This window comes from Cervus canadensis, chromosome 25 (genome assembly GCF_019320065.1).
Source record: "Cervus canadensis isolate Bull #8, Minnesota chromosome 25, ASM1932006v1, whole genome shotgun sequence".
NCBI classification, from domain to species: domain Eukaryota; kingdom Metazoa; phylum Chordata; class Mammalia; order Artiodactyla; family Cervidae; genus Cervus; species Cervus canadensis.
In genome coordinates this window covers 44,751,680-44,767,144 of record NC_057410.1, presented here as the reverse complement: position 1 = coordinate 44,767,144, position 15,465 = coordinate 44,751,680, and the positions used below count along the sequence as shown (strand labels likewise).

The 15,465-nt window shown below is 36.5% G+C and overlaps 1 protein-coding gene across 1 annotated transcript in view; it reads left to right on the top strand.

Moving 5' to 3' along the window:
- The window catches only part of OTOGL (otogelin like), a 173,140-nt gene that overhangs the window by 21,631 nt on the left and 136,044 nt on the right, over window positions 1-15,465 (top strand). Inside the window, exons 8-12 of the mRNA XM_043447277.1 lie at window positions 731-936; window positions 6,801-6,928; window positions 7,288-7,394; window positions 14,489-14,595; window positions 15,337-15,462. Coding sequence (XP_043303212.1) covers window positions 731-936; window positions 6,801-6,928; window positions 7,288-7,394; window positions 14,489-14,595; window positions 15,337-15,462 — 674 coding nt within the window. The remainder of the gene's footprint in view (window positions 1-730; window positions 937-6,800; window positions 6,929-7,287; window positions 7,395-14,488; window positions 14,596-15,336; window positions 15,463-15,465) is intronic.

Below are 15,465 nucleotides of genomic sequence, written 5' to 3'. Positions count from 1 at the left end.
TCTGGGTGACTTACTGTGATTTTAAAGTGCCTAACTGTTTCGTTTTCTTCAATTCTCTTATGTCTGTCAATTCTCTTGTATGTGTACGTGTTTGTGAAAAGTGGAAAGACTAGACATTGGATCAGGAGTTTAACTATTCAGTGTGACCCTTGCTTAAATAGATCAGATTGTATGCAACTTAAAAATTATGAATATAATCCCCATGCAATACTGCATGGAAAGTATCTTTGTTCTTAAAGATATACTTTGCAGCATTAAAGCTGTAAATCATAATTAAGGATGCCTAGACTTTTTTTGTGGGAAAATGATGATTTGTATCCAGGTGACATTTTGAGGATAGGAGCTCTTAATTCCTTTTAGCCAATTTTAAAACAAAATTAAACAAAATCACCACTGACGCAACGTGTTTACACATTTTGAGCGTTGTTTGTTTTTACTTCAAAATTGTTGAGCAGTGTTTTCAGATGATCTTAAACTCTCTATAAGTGTAAAATCTAAATAAGTATGCAGAAATAGGTATAATTTTTCCTGCATTTATTTCAATATTAAAATTTCAAAAATGTTGAGATTTTCTATAGGGTGCTTCCTTGGGAAATCTAATTGCATGGTTTATTCAACAATTTTGAATAATAATTATCTCTTATTTCTCCGTCACTTCAAGAAAGAAATAGATCATCTGTAATTGATGTTTCATCATAATTCTTAGATTGCCTGTGTTCTGTTTTTCAAGTTTAACATTACCTCAGACAATTGGACAGGTTTTCATTGAGAAACTAGCTGACTATATTCTGGTGAAAACAACCTTTGGTTTTTCATTGGCTTGGGATGGAATATCTGGAATTTACTTGAAGCTGTCTGAGGAGCATAAAGGGAAATCATGTGGCCTATGTGCAAACTACAATGGCATTCAGTCTGATGATTTCATCATTCAGCAAGGTGAGCAGGTGGAGGAGAAGAAATGGGTGGGTACCTCTGAGGTCTTCTTTCTGCACTGATCACTCTGTTTATATACCCAGAAGGGTACAAAACTTGTTCTAGGTTGGGTAAAAAATGGTAGCTATTACTTGCCTGCTTACATGATTTTAAGTGATGTTTGAACAGGAAAAGGTTTTTGTGTCATTCTTGAAATCCATGAGCTAATTTACATTTGTTAAATTAATGCAAATCAGGTGTTACTCATGTAATGAATACTAAGTGAGCATTTACTTTGTGTCTGGCCCTGTTGTAGGAGCTTGGGATATGTCAGGGAGCAAAGCAAAAACTCCTCCCTTCTTGGGGCTTATATTTTAGTGATTCAAACCCATTTGGGGCAAACTTGTCTACTTTTGGGCAAAACATATTTTGCTTCTAGTCTGGATAGGAATAAATTAAATGACTGCCACACAATAGTTTTGTGAATGTAATAAAATGTAAGCAGAATTTATAAAAGTTGAAAAATAACTTGGAAAGGTTTTTTTTTTTATCATGTATGATGATGTATACATCATTCACTCAACTTCATTCTAAGTCATGAAACTAATCTCAGTGAGCTATTAAAAATAGGTTTTGTTTTAGTATGGGTACTAGTGTGCAGTGGCAACAAAATAAGAGAATAACAGGACTCACTCATGATTTACAACCGTATATAAATGTGTAATAAAAAAGAATTCTGTGCTTAGTACCAGCAGACCTGGCTTTGCATCTTGTTCTAAGTCTTACAAGTTTTATAACTTGAGGCATCTCAATTAATCTCTCTGATACTCAGTTTCTTCAGCTGTAAAATAGGAATTAAAATAATTTGGAACTCACAGTGTTATTAATAATCATAACATGGATTCATACTATTTATAGTAATAGTTAATATGAGTACATGGGCTTCCCAGATGGCTCAAAAATCTACCTGCTAAGCAGAGGACGTGAGTTTGATCCCTGGAGCAAGAAGATCCCCTGGAGAAGGAAATGGTAACCCACTCCAATATTCCTGCCTGGGAAATCCCTTGGACATAGGAGCCTGGCAGGCTACAGTCCATGGGGTCAGAAAAAATTGGACATGACTTAGCGACTACACAACAATAACAATATGACTACATAGCTATGTTATCCCCATCTCTTACATCATTCATGTAAGTGAAAGTCACTCAGTGATGTCTGACTCTTTGTGACGCCATGGACTCTACAGTCCGTGGAATTCTCTAGGCCAGGATACTGGAGTGGGTAGCCTTTCCCATCTCCAGGGGATCTTCCCAACCCAGGGATTGAACCCAGGTCTCTTGCATTGAGGCGGATTCTTTACCAGCTGAGCCATGTAAGGTGGGTGGTATTTTCTTAATTTTACGATGAGGACACAAGGTTATGTGCCCGATGTAACATAGCTTACAAATGGTGCTATCAGAATTGAGTTATAGCTCCAACTCGCTCCCAATGCTATGCCTAGATAAATATGAGAGATGTTTACTTTAATCTGTAAAGTGCTATATAATACTTTTTGTTTTACATTATAAAATTAATGAGAAGAGATTCCCATATGTTGTGTTTTAAGGGAATGAAAGTCCTACTTAGAGTGTGAGTTCTGGAATCAAATTCTGCTTTGCCACTTATTAAACTTTCTAAGTTTAATGGTATACTAGTAGTGTATACTTCATAGAGTTGCAAGGTTTAAATGAGATAATCTGTGTAAAATACTTAGTACAGTGCCTGGCTTGGCACATTGTTAATTACTGAATTATTTACTGTTAATTATTGTTAATTATTTACTGTAATTATTAATTATTGTTAATTACTGGCTAATTTATAGTCATCTCCAAGTGCTCTCAATAAGCCCGTAATGGAGCCAACAGGAGAATGTTTGATTAAAGACATTGCTTTAAGAGGTCCTTGTTAATATGCTAACATTTTCCCTGTATGGATACTGATTTGTCAGTGTTAGTTTACTAGTAGCTAAAGAGCAGGGCTTCAAGGAGTCAATTTTCTTACATAAAGAATGGAGATAATAATAATAACCCTGAGGCTTTCCCAGATTGTGAGGATCTAATGAGAAAATGTAAATGAAAGTGTTTAAAAGTGAGCACAATACAAATATGCAGCTTAGAGATCATCCTGAAATGGTGTTTTGCATCCAGTTGGGTATTTAGAAATGAGAGAGTTCGCAAAGTTTGCGTGTTGAAACTATATTAGGAAGTAGGGTTTTGGACCCAGACAGAACCAATCAGATGTTAATTATTGATTTTTTTTTCTTCTGTATCAAAGTTTTATGAGTATTATTGAGAGCTAGAAAAGAGTTAAAGAAGACTGCTATGGGTAACTTCCCTGGGGACGTTTAGGGAGCATGGTACAGAAATGCGGATAGAAAATAGCATCTGCTCTTGTTAGAGGCAGAGAGATTCAGATTAGGGTTTGAGTTAAAAGTCAGACAGACTTTGATAACCTGGAACATGGGATGATTGCTCGCAGTGACATAATTGGGCTGCGTGTAAAGGACTGTTAGCAGGTTATTTGTGGGAAAGACCAAAAGGAGGAAATTTGACTGAATTATGGCTGAGCTGGCAGTTGGCAAGAAGGATCTTGGAAAGTATGTGGAAGAGAGATTTCAGCTTTTTCACAATTTTATTTAGTGTATACTGTAAAGCAGGCTTCCCAGGTGGCCCTAGTGGTAAAGAACCCACCTGCCAATACAGGAGATACAGGAGATGCGGGTTTGATCCCTGGGTCGGGAAGATTCCCTGGAGGAGGACATGGCAACCCACTCCAGTACTCTTGCCTAGAGAATCTCATGGACAGAGGAGCCTGGTGGGCTACAGTCCATAGGGTCGCAAAGAGTTGAATATGACTGAAGTGACTTAGCATGCCTGTACATAGTGTAAAGCAGAATGATTTAAAGAACTAACTTACAATAATTTATAAGGATGTGACTAGAAACTGCCTTTTGATTTTCTTCCATACTGTAATACTGCAAGAAGATGTCCACAGTTGAGCTGTATTACCTTTAGCTTAAAGATGCCTAGTATTCATATATCCCCTCCCTTTTGAACCTTCCTCCCATCTCCCAAATGTATACCTATAGCTGATTCATGTTGGGGTTTGACAGAAAACAAGAAAATTGTGTAAAGCAATTATCCTTCAATAAAAAATAAATAAATAAAATGCCTAGTATTTCCTTGAAACTAATCAGCAAAGTCTGTACTTTGCTGATTAGATAAATCTTTAGAGGCAGAGCAATAGTTTGACTGAATGCCATTGAATTCATTGTTTCTTAACAGTGATTAAAATTGTATTTCTCTGTGCATTCCTATGCATTCTTCAGGCATGATTTCACAAAGAAACGAGCCTTTTCAGAATTTCTGTAGATATAGAAAGATTTAAGTTTGTTGACTAGTTGAGATTCTTATTCCATAATTCATGTCTATAGTTAGCTACACACATCATAGAACCCCTGATTTTCTCTTGTTTTTCCCAGCATAGTAATTAATAGTGTCTCTCTTTCACTCTCAGAAGTGTCCCAATATGGACAATAAATTACTTCATTTGTAGCACATTTTATATGAAGCATTTTAATTTTAGTTTTGCAGGCTCCAGGACCACCAGTTGGTATGAATTTAAAGTCTCATAGTAATGCTGTGCAGTGTAACAAAAATAGCTAAATATGTGGTTAAAAGTTGGAATTAAAGTGACCTCTACAGGATTGCCCAGGTTGTTTAGTTACATTAAAATTTGTGTATATATATGGGAAAAAGTGGGCCTCTAGGAAATATTTTTGATTCGTCAGACCTTTAAAATATGCTGGAGACTTCCCTGGTTGTCCGGTGATTAAGAATCCACTTTGTAAAAAAAAAAAAGGAACCACAGTGCGGTGCAGAGGTGCAGATTCGATCCCGAGTGGGTGAACTAAGGTCCTCCACGTGCGGCAGCTATGCTGGTGCATCACAACTAGAGTGTCCATGCACGACAGCGAAAGATCTGCAGGACTCAACAAAGGTCCTGAGGGCAGCACAGAAACCCAGAGCAGCCAAATAAACGAATACATATTTTCAAAAGGACCTTTGAAAGAAAAACTTATGATGATGCTTTGAAATGAAATGTGACTACAAATGTATTTAAAAGGAACATTAGTTTTCCCTTTTAAAAATTAAGTATGTTAGATCCAACCTATGCTTTGCTGAGTGTGACACATTTCCAACACTATCAGAGAATGAGGTGGACCAAACATCTAGGATTCTAATAATCTATTTAATAAACATGGAAAACTTCCTTGTATTTATTTGTTCCCTCATTTAGCAAATATATTTTGAGCACCCACCCACAAGATAGTAAACTAGGGATCCAGCAATAGGATAGCTTAGACAAGCTCTCCCCCTTCATTTAGTAGAAGGCAAAATGAATAAAGAGACAAATTAAAACACAATTTTTTGTGAGCAATAGCAGCCGTGAAAAAAAAGGGGGAAAGGAGACTGATAGAACAGTGTTTGTTTAGAGGGTCTAGATCACGTGCCAGAGAAAGCTTCTCTGAGGAGGTCATACTGAATAGAATTCTGCATGAAGTCAGGGAGAGAGCAGAGGGAAGGTTGGGGGGAAGAGTGATATTGAAGGAGGAAATGCAAAAGCAAAAGCAGAAGCAGGGTGGGAATGAGCATGAGTGAAGAATGGTGTAAAGCCCGAATGATTGGAGTTGGTTGACCAAGAATAGGAGTGGAAGATGTAAGAGAGGTGGGGTGGGATAGAGTGGATGAGGAGGTGGGGAGTCGGGGAAGTGCAGAGGCCAGATCAGAAAGTCTTTCAGGCCCCAGTAAAGTTTGGGATTTTATCCTAACAGAGCAAAGCTTTCTAATGGGTTAACTTCCACGATCTTTCCAACAATTGGTAGTAGTAAGTAGACATCTTCCTATCTGGAAGAAACAGAGAGTAGTGAACCATTTGACTTGCTATATTTGATTCTTGTGGTGCAGTAACGTGTTGTATGGTAGACCTGTGGCTGTGTATATGTCATTGGTGGAGAAGCTAACTCAGACATGAAGGCTAGTTGTTAGATGGAACTTCAAGATGTCTTGTTTGGATCTGCTAAGGAACCATGGTTTCAGATTCAGCCCTTGTCTGAATGTGGGGCAGAATTCATGTTCATGTCAGGCCCTGGACTTGTCCTCGGATGGGCAGAAGGCCCAGAGTGCTCTCCAGCGACTGTCCGCTTGTTGCTGCAGTACATTAGTTCCTGAATCTTGCTTCAGAATACTGCTGGGATGGTATCTGGATTCTTAATCTGTCCTGAGCATCTTTAGAAACACTATTCAGCATAGTCACATGAAATTAATTCACTTCTTAGTCACCTCTTCTCCAGCTGTCTTTTCCATTTTTTCATTGTCTGTCCATCCTCTGAAATCTCCACGAGGGCTCTAGGTACCCCTAAAGGGAGCTACAATTTTAGTAAGGTTCTGACTAATGTCAAGTAGAATGAAAGGGCTGTCTGAAAATTTTTATGCCAAACGTTTACTTATGTTTTCAGTTTTATGCATATTTTCCTCCTCTTTGCCGTATACACTGCAGGCTAATTAGTACTTTTCCGGTGCTACTCACTTTCAGCCCTCCCCCATGCTCCTTCAACGAAGCTTGCTTTTCTACTCCAAGGGTATTATTGGTATTTGGTACTTAAATTTTGTTCAATTTATTTGTATGGATATTATGCTAAAGCAATTCTATAGTCTATTATCATTGGTAATTATAAAGTTACTGAGTTTAGCTTTTTGACCAGAAATTTTATGTTGGTGAACTGTGTGTTTGTGGAAAGTGATGCCATTACACATATTTGTGTGTGTGTGTGTGTTTGTGTGTATTAGAGGACTATACAGAAGACATCGCTGTGTTTGCAAATAATTGGTCGGTGCAAACTGCAGATGACACCAAATGTGTACCCACACCCTCAGATTTTCCAAATCCTTGCTCCAGCGGAATGCCAGCATTTGAGGTAAATATGATGTGAAAAACCTTGGCATGTTGGATACAGCACATGTATAATTGTATTTGTATATTTCACACTAAGCATTTTTAGTGTAAACACAACATAATTAGACGCTATTAAATTCCAGAAATGTAATGCAAGAAGAATAAATTTGTGTTTACTTTCAAAATGATGAATGCAATGAGCTTCATAAAAGTGGTGCTCATTATGAAAATAGTTAGAAAATGTTGTTTAAAGTTACAAGCTTACATACCTTCTCTTTCCTAGTAAGATCAGAGAATCTTGCAAATAGATCAACAGAACGAAATGAGAGTACATGCATATCATTTAGTATGTTCTAGTAACTACCATCTTTTTCTGCATAGGCCATCTTCTTCAAGTGTCAGATCCTGTTGCAATTTCCCTTTTTGAGCTGCCATGAATATATTGATCCATATTTATATATTGCCAGCTGTGTTAATGATCTTTGCAAGTAAGTGAAATAATTAGTATTTATAATGAAATTCTTTTATCCAAAAAGAAGAGCAAAAACCATTCTATGACTTTACGATCTCAGCAGTTGGGATGTAGTGGGAAATGTAAAACATAAGCTATACTAACAGCTATTAAAAATTTACTGGGTAATAGTCACATTGCACTTGAAAATATGTGATGATAATGATGATGATGGTGATGAAAGTTGCTCAGTCATGTCTGACTCTTTGTGACCCCATGGGCTGTACAGTCCATGGAATTCTCCAGGCCAGAATACTGGAGTGGGTAGCCTTTCCCTTCTCCAGGGGATCTTCCCAACCCAGGGATCAAACCCAGGTCTCCTGCATTGCAGGCAAATTCTTTACCAGCTGAGCCACGAGGGAAGCCGGAAAATATGTGGGTTGTTTTCAAATATCTTTTGATATTGATTTCTCACATAATTCCACAGTGATAGAGAACAGACTCTGTATGATTTCAATACCTTTAGGCCATGAAAGTTTGGCATCTTGTTTTATGTCCCTGGATATGTTCCAGTGTCTCCTAGTTTATAGTCTATGGGAACTTGAATAGAATTTGTATCCTACTTTGTATGAAAATTGTGTAAGTCTTAATTATTTTTCATTGGTTCATGGTGTTATCCAGGCCTACCATATCCTTCTACTTTTCTGTATATTCATTCTATTAATTTTTGAGAGTTTGATATTGAAACTCCAACTAAAAAAAAGAGTATAAACAATAATGAAAATATGAAAAAATGAGACATGAGTTATATTGATGATAAAGTTACAGATTCTGCTAAGAACATTGCTTTATGTATTGCCTATGTGTGTAACTGAAAGAAATGCTAAATATAAGCAGAAAATTAGGGAAAATAAACATGTAATATTTTTCACACCAAGGATACAGGCTCCTGCATTCCCTCCTGGGTTAAGAACACCAGACAAAGGTGGTTGTCTAGGGAGTAAATTCAGTGAGACTCATCGTATGTTCATCAATATAGATTACCAGTATTGAAGTCTTTTTATTTTTTCAAAAATTTAACAAGTAAAAGATACATGCACACCAGTATTCATAGCAGCACTATTAACAATAGCCAAGATATGGAAACAATTTAAGTGTCCATGAACAGATAAATGGATAAAGAGGATGTGGCATAAGGGGACATATGTATATATGTGGCAGAGTCATGTTGATGTATGGCAAAAACCAGCACAATATTGTAAAGCAAATATCCTTGGAGTCAAACTAAATTAAGAAAGAAGATGTGACATATCTATATATACAATGAAATACTACTCAGTCATAAAAAGAATGAAATAATGCCATTTGCAGCAACATGGATGAACCTAGAGATTATCAGGCCAAGTCAGAAAGAGAGAGACAAATACCATATGCTATCACTTAAATATGAAATCTAAAATACTATGCAAATTAGCTTATTTATTAAATAGAAGCAGACAATCATAGAAGACAAGCTTATGTTACCAAAGGGGAAGAGCTGTGGGGAGAGATAAATTAGGAGTTTGGGACTAGCAGATACAAACTACTGTATATAGAATAGATAAAGAACAAAGTCCTACTGAATAGAGCAGGGAACTGTATTCAATATCTTGTAATAAAACATAATGGAAAAGAAAATGAAAAAGAATGTGTATATATGTATAACTGAATCACTTTGCTATACACCAGAAACTAACACAACACTGTAAATCAATTATACTTCTATTTGAAAAAAAATTACCAAATGTATGTGATTAGCTATCTTGAATGTTAGAGAGTATCTCAAGAAATTTTTAATATGCTTTTATTTTTTAAGTATTCCCAGAAGTATGAATGGTATATGGAAACATTGTTATGAAAGACCAGACTAATTTTTGTTTGAATAAAACCTCTGAAATTAAATCCTGGTAGCTTGTTAGGCTTAAGTTTACCAAAGGTGAAAACAAACAGGGAAGTTTGAGGCAGTGTGAAATTATGTTACTTATAATCACTCTGCCTTTAATTAGATTAAGATAATTATAAAAATAATGAATGCAATGACATTTTCCAGATATGAAAATGAGGTTGTTTGGGATATTTGTTAATTTTGAGTTAAGTACAGTTATAACTTTATTTGTATGTATAGTCTAAATTTCAGGGATTTTTTAATTAATCCAGGAGCTTTGAAAGAATATTCCCTTTGCCCAAAATACTGAGCACTGACCTTTCTTTATATTTAACAAGATTCTGTTCTCTATTTGGTTTTACTTTTCATTTAAATGCTGTATTGTTATATCTCTGTTCTATCAGTCCCTTTTGGAGGGTTCTGTAAGTAGTCCATTGCCCTTATTTCTGGCAGATCCAGAAAAGTCATTCTCCATTTATTAGTTGGGATACTGTTAGGCTGCTTCAATTGGCAGAATATCAGGGACTTCAATTAAATTGAATGCTTGTATTTCTCTCATGTGAAGTCCAGGCTGGCAAGTGGTCTTGGGTTCATAGTGTGTGTCTGCTCCCCGAGTTTTCCACTGACTCAGTGATACTCTTGGCTATGCCATCTCCCAGGGCCTAGGGTATTATTCTCAATTTCATTGTCAAAAACCGTCTCACCACTGCCATGTCCATCTTTTAGCCCTTAGGGAGGGAAAAAAGGAAATAAAGAGCTGTCATAGCTGTCAGTAAAGAATCTGCCTGTGGTGCAGGAGACCTGGGTTCAATCTCTGGGTCGGGAAGATCCCCTGGAGAGGGAAATGGCAAACCCATTCCAGTATTCTTGCCTGGAAAATCCCATGGACAGAGGAGCCTGGTGGGCTATAGCCCATGGGGTCACAAGAGTCGGACACGACTTAGTGACTAAACCACCACCACCACCACTTTTAAGGAAGAGATCTAGAAGTTTCATGAACGTTTTCACTTTTAACCCTTTGGCCAAAACTTAGAAACATGGCCACCCCTAGAAGTAAGGACAGCTGGGAAATGTTGTCTTTGGCTGGGTAGCCATATGCCCAGCAAAAACTTGCAGGTTCTAATATTAAAAAGAAGAGGGACCTGGGCACAAAATGTAGCCTGCTGTACCTGCTTCATCTGAAATTTCATCATTAAGAAGTTCACATTTTTGTCTCTTGAAATTTTGTTGTGTTTACGCTTTGAATTTTAAAACATAGTTGCTTTCTTTAGGGCAAATAAAAACAGCAGAATAGTGAAACACCTTTACTGGTTGAAATCAACTGACACCTTAAGATATGTATTTGAGCTAAAGAAGCCAGGTAAAGCAGGCATGTAAACCAAAAAAAAAAAAAAAAAAAAAAACTATGCAAGTGAATAAGTGTGCATTGATAAAATGGAAGAGGGAAGGTACCAGAGTTGGCCTTTTACTCTCTTCAATAGTCCATCCAGGACTACACCTGCCAACATTCTTTTTCCCCTAAAGGAGATTCTGTTCACTTCTTATATTAAAGGACTGCCTCACAGGGATCCTATACCATGATTATATAATTATGAATCTGTTGAATACAAATTTCCTGCTTGGACTAGGATAGTATATTGAATTCAATTTAATACATATTTCCTGGGTGTCTATTCTGAGCTGAGCATTATGTCACATTATGTCACATCTTGGTGCAATAGAAACAATTTATTATGTTGATTTTTAATTTATTTTATTTTACTTTAAACATTTTTTGTGAAGTACAATTGATTTACAATATTATATTAGTTTCAGGTATATAACATAGTGATTCCATCTGTTTATGGATTATTTTCTATTTAGAGTTATTTTAAAATATTGACTATATTCTCTATGCTGCACATTACATGTTTGTATCTTGTTTATTTTATACCTAGTAGTTTGCACCTCTTAACCCCTATTTTCTCGTATTTTGTCCCACCCCACTCCCTCTCCCTACTAGTTTGATAATCACAAGTTTTGTTTCTTTTGCTATATTCATTCATTTTATTTTTTAAAAATTTGACCTATAAGTGAAAACACACAGTATTTGCTTCCTTACTAAGCATAATACTCTTCAGGCCCATCCATGTTTCTGCAAATGGCAAAATTGTGTTCCCTGTTTTGACTGTGTAATATTCCACTTATAATATGGTCTTTATCCATTCACCTGTTGATGGACACTTAGGTTGCTTCCACATCTTGACTGTTACAAGTAACGCTATGTGCTAAGTCACTTCGGTCATGTCTGACTCTTTGCGACTCTCTGGACTGAAGCCTGCCAGGTCCTCTGACCATGGGATTCTCCAGGCAAGAATACTGGAGTGGGTTGCCGTGCCCTCCTTCAGGGAGTCTTCTCAACCCAGGGATCGAACTCGTATCTATCATATCTCCCGTATTGTCAGTTGAGTTCTTTACTACTAACTCCTCTGATGGCTCAGATGTAAAACAACCGCCTTCAGTACAGAAGATCTGTGTTCAATCCCTGAGTCAGGAAGATCCCCTGGAGAAGGAAATGGCAACTCACTCCAGTATGCTTGCCAGGAAAATCCCGTGGACAGAGGAGCCTGGCAGGCTATAGTCCCTGAGGTCACAAAGTCAGACACGACTGAGCAACTAACACTTTCATTTTTAGTGCCTCCTGGGAAGGATGGCAAAACAAATTTGGGGTGTTTACAGAACACAAAAAGTGTGGCTGGAGCATGGTGAATGGAAGAGAGAGAGAGGAGATGAAGTTAGAGAAGTAGGCAGGGTCTAGATCCAGATTACCTAGAGTCTTAGGGCTCAGAGTAAGGAGTATGAATTTTTGCTTGATCTTATTTCATATAACCTGACTATTCTCAGGAGAACTGAATTTGCCTTTTGCTTAGTTTCTTAACTTCTGCTTATTCCAGGTAGGTTGACTGTGTTTTAGCCTGGATTATGTCAGAATGTCAGTTAATTTGTTTATAATGTAATAAATCAAGGGGGGAGGGGGTAGTACAAAGTGAAAACACAAGGCCCCTTGTTAAAAAAAAAATTGCTAAGTGTTCAAGATAGTGATAGCAGAGCATGAAACGAGTGCAGGTCCAGCTAAGTGACGGCCTGTTTGAGAGCAGGGCCTGTGTGACTGACTGCACAGGTCACGTTCCCAGGAAGCTGGTTCTGATGTTGGTAAATTTTGCTTGAAAAAAATGAATGCCTTCTACTGATGAAAAAATAATGCTGCTGTGAACATTGATAATAAGCATGTATCTTTTCAAGTCAGTGCTTTTGCATTCTTCAGATACATACCCAAGAGTGGAACTGCTTGATCGTAGGGTAATTCTATTTTTAGTTTTTTGAGGAATTTTCATTCTCTTTCCCATAGTGGCTACACCATTTTCCATTCCCACCAGCAGTTCACTTGAGTTCCTTTTTCTCCACCTCTTCATCAGCAATTTGTTATTTGTTTTTTTTTTTTTTTTTTGACAACATCCATTCTGACAGGTGAGCAGTGATATCTCATTGTGGTTTTAATTTGTATTTCCCTGATGATTAGTGACATTGAGCATCCTTTCATGTGTCTGTTGGCCGTGGAAACAGAAACACTTTAGAAATAGTCCCTGTCCTAGGAACTCAGATGCTCATGGGGCAGAAAAACAGGTTCTCAGCAATTGTACCTGCTTTAAATGCAAAGTACAGTGAGTGTGGAGGAGAGAACTACTAGCCTTACCAGGGAGTGCCTGGAGAAAATGATAGCTGAGTTGGAATTTGAAGGATGATACAATACCAGTCCTTGAACTCAGGTCCTTCTCATTCTGCTTCTAATAGTGCTAAACTTAGCAGCAAGGAAATGCTGCTAATCTTGCCACACCCAAGTCAATTGATTTAAAAACAACTGTTACTTAATGCTTATTTTCCTTATTAAAGTTAACATCCAAAATGGAAAAGTAAGCTAATTTTCCTGTCAGTAAATAATTTGTTGCCCAACTGTTGTTTTTATGCAATGCCATATGTAAAGTGCCTAGTACAGTTCCTAGTGTAACATAGACACAATAAACAATTAGAATAATAGTTGCGTTATGTTGGAAAACCAATATTCAGTTACTTTATTAGCTTTCAAAGCCTCCCTTAATTGTAGGAAAAATGCATATGTTTAAAGTAAATCATAAACTTAACATCTTTCTAAGAATTCAACAGTTTTAACTTACCCTGTTTTTCAGAGACTTGTTTGGAGATTAGAATATTTTCTATGCTTCTGAAGTCTTCAGTCCTTTTTTTTCTTCTAAAGCTTAGTTAATTGGACTAGATAATCTGCATGACTCCAATTACAGTAACACAGGATAAGGGCAATTTGAGATCAGTGGTTTTTACAATAGAAATACTGAAAATGCTAAGGTTCACAAAATACAACATTCTTAAGGTTGTAAAGATATTTAGCTATTTAGACTTTCAGTTGGGTTGAAAAACAAGCCCACTACCTTATAAACACTGTTGATTTTATAGATGCCTTGTTAATCTGCTTTGGGAATTGGCTGACCTCTTATATTTGTTTGGGGGAGTTTCTAAGGTGATTATAAAAAAATACTTAGGGATTATTCACTCTTGGCAACATTAGCAAAGTAACTGGCTTTAGTAATTTAAACCTGAAAGAATTAAAAATCTTCTAAATCTCAAATGAAATGCTATTTATTTAATCCTTCACAAGAGCTTATTATTAGTATTGATTTTATTCCAGCATGTAAACTATCAAAAGCATGGTATCTTAGAAATCATTTTCATATTTGATGTTTTTGTTGTGATAGAATTATTAAATAGGATTAATTAATAATAATATTGATAGGATTTATTAAATTTTTAAAGGTCTGGGATGCTTTGTATGGGAGCAAAATAATACAAAGATTCTAGAACAAATGTCATAATTAAAATAGAAATCTTTTTCAGTATGGTACTCCTTTGAGTCCAAAGAAAAATGGCCAAATTATTGAAAGACTTAAATGAAACAATTTACTTAGTCTTTTAAATCTGGGATCCCAAGTTTATGTGTTTTCTGCATTATTATACATTATATACATATACATAAGCTGACATCAACTAATATTAGAATATTCACCACGTAGTCAGCATTTCTCCAGAACAAGAGCTCAATGGCATAGTTACTGTCAATATTTCCTGTATGAGTTTTGATCTGTCTTTTCGCTTTCCAGAACTCATGATGATGAGACCTATTGTCGAGCGGCCACGGAGTATGCTAGAGCCTGTTCCCATGCGGGATACCCTATTCAAGATTGGAGAGATGACTTTCCAGCATGCAGTATGTTTCCTTAGTTTCCAGCCATGTCTGTGTACTTCTGTTAATTTTAGGCTTATCCTAGTACTCAAAACTTACCCTACTGTTCAAAACTAGTGAACTGCAAAGACTTGTTATTGATGCAATAATATTGGTAAACCTTTGACTACTTTTAAAGCACTCTAGTCTTTGTCTTTATCTGACTTTTTTCACTTATTATGATAGTCTCTTACATATGTTGCTGCAAATAGCATTATTTCATTCTTTTTATGACTGAGTAATATTCTAAAATAAATACCATATGATAATGCATACATGTGGAATCTAAAGATAAAAAGAAACTAATGAACTTATTTCCAAAATAGAAAGAGGCTCACAGACACAGAAAACAAACCAAGGGGAGAAGAGAGGTGGGGGGAAGAATAAACTAGGAGGCTGAGATTAAAATATATACACTACTAGGTATAAAGTAGATGACCAATAGGGACCTACAGTATAGTACAGGGAACCATACTCAATATTATGATATAATGTATAAGGGAAAATAATCTGAAAAATAACTTGTATATATAAACTATGTATGACATATATTTTATATATATATATATATAACTGAATCACTGTGCCGTACACCTGAAACCTACACAGTATTGTAAATCAGCTATACTTCAATAAAAAAATCAAAAAAGACAAAAAAACACTGCAGTCTTTTTCAAAGAGCATTGAGTAGCGTTGACATCCTGCTCACCTGTTTGCCCGTTTTAGTTGATAAATGTGATGACAGCTTTGTCCATCGGGATTGTATCAGCTGTTGCCCACCAACCTGCACATTCGAGAAACAGTGTATTGGGAGCAATCTCCATTGTCTCGATGGATGTTACTGCCCGGATGGTA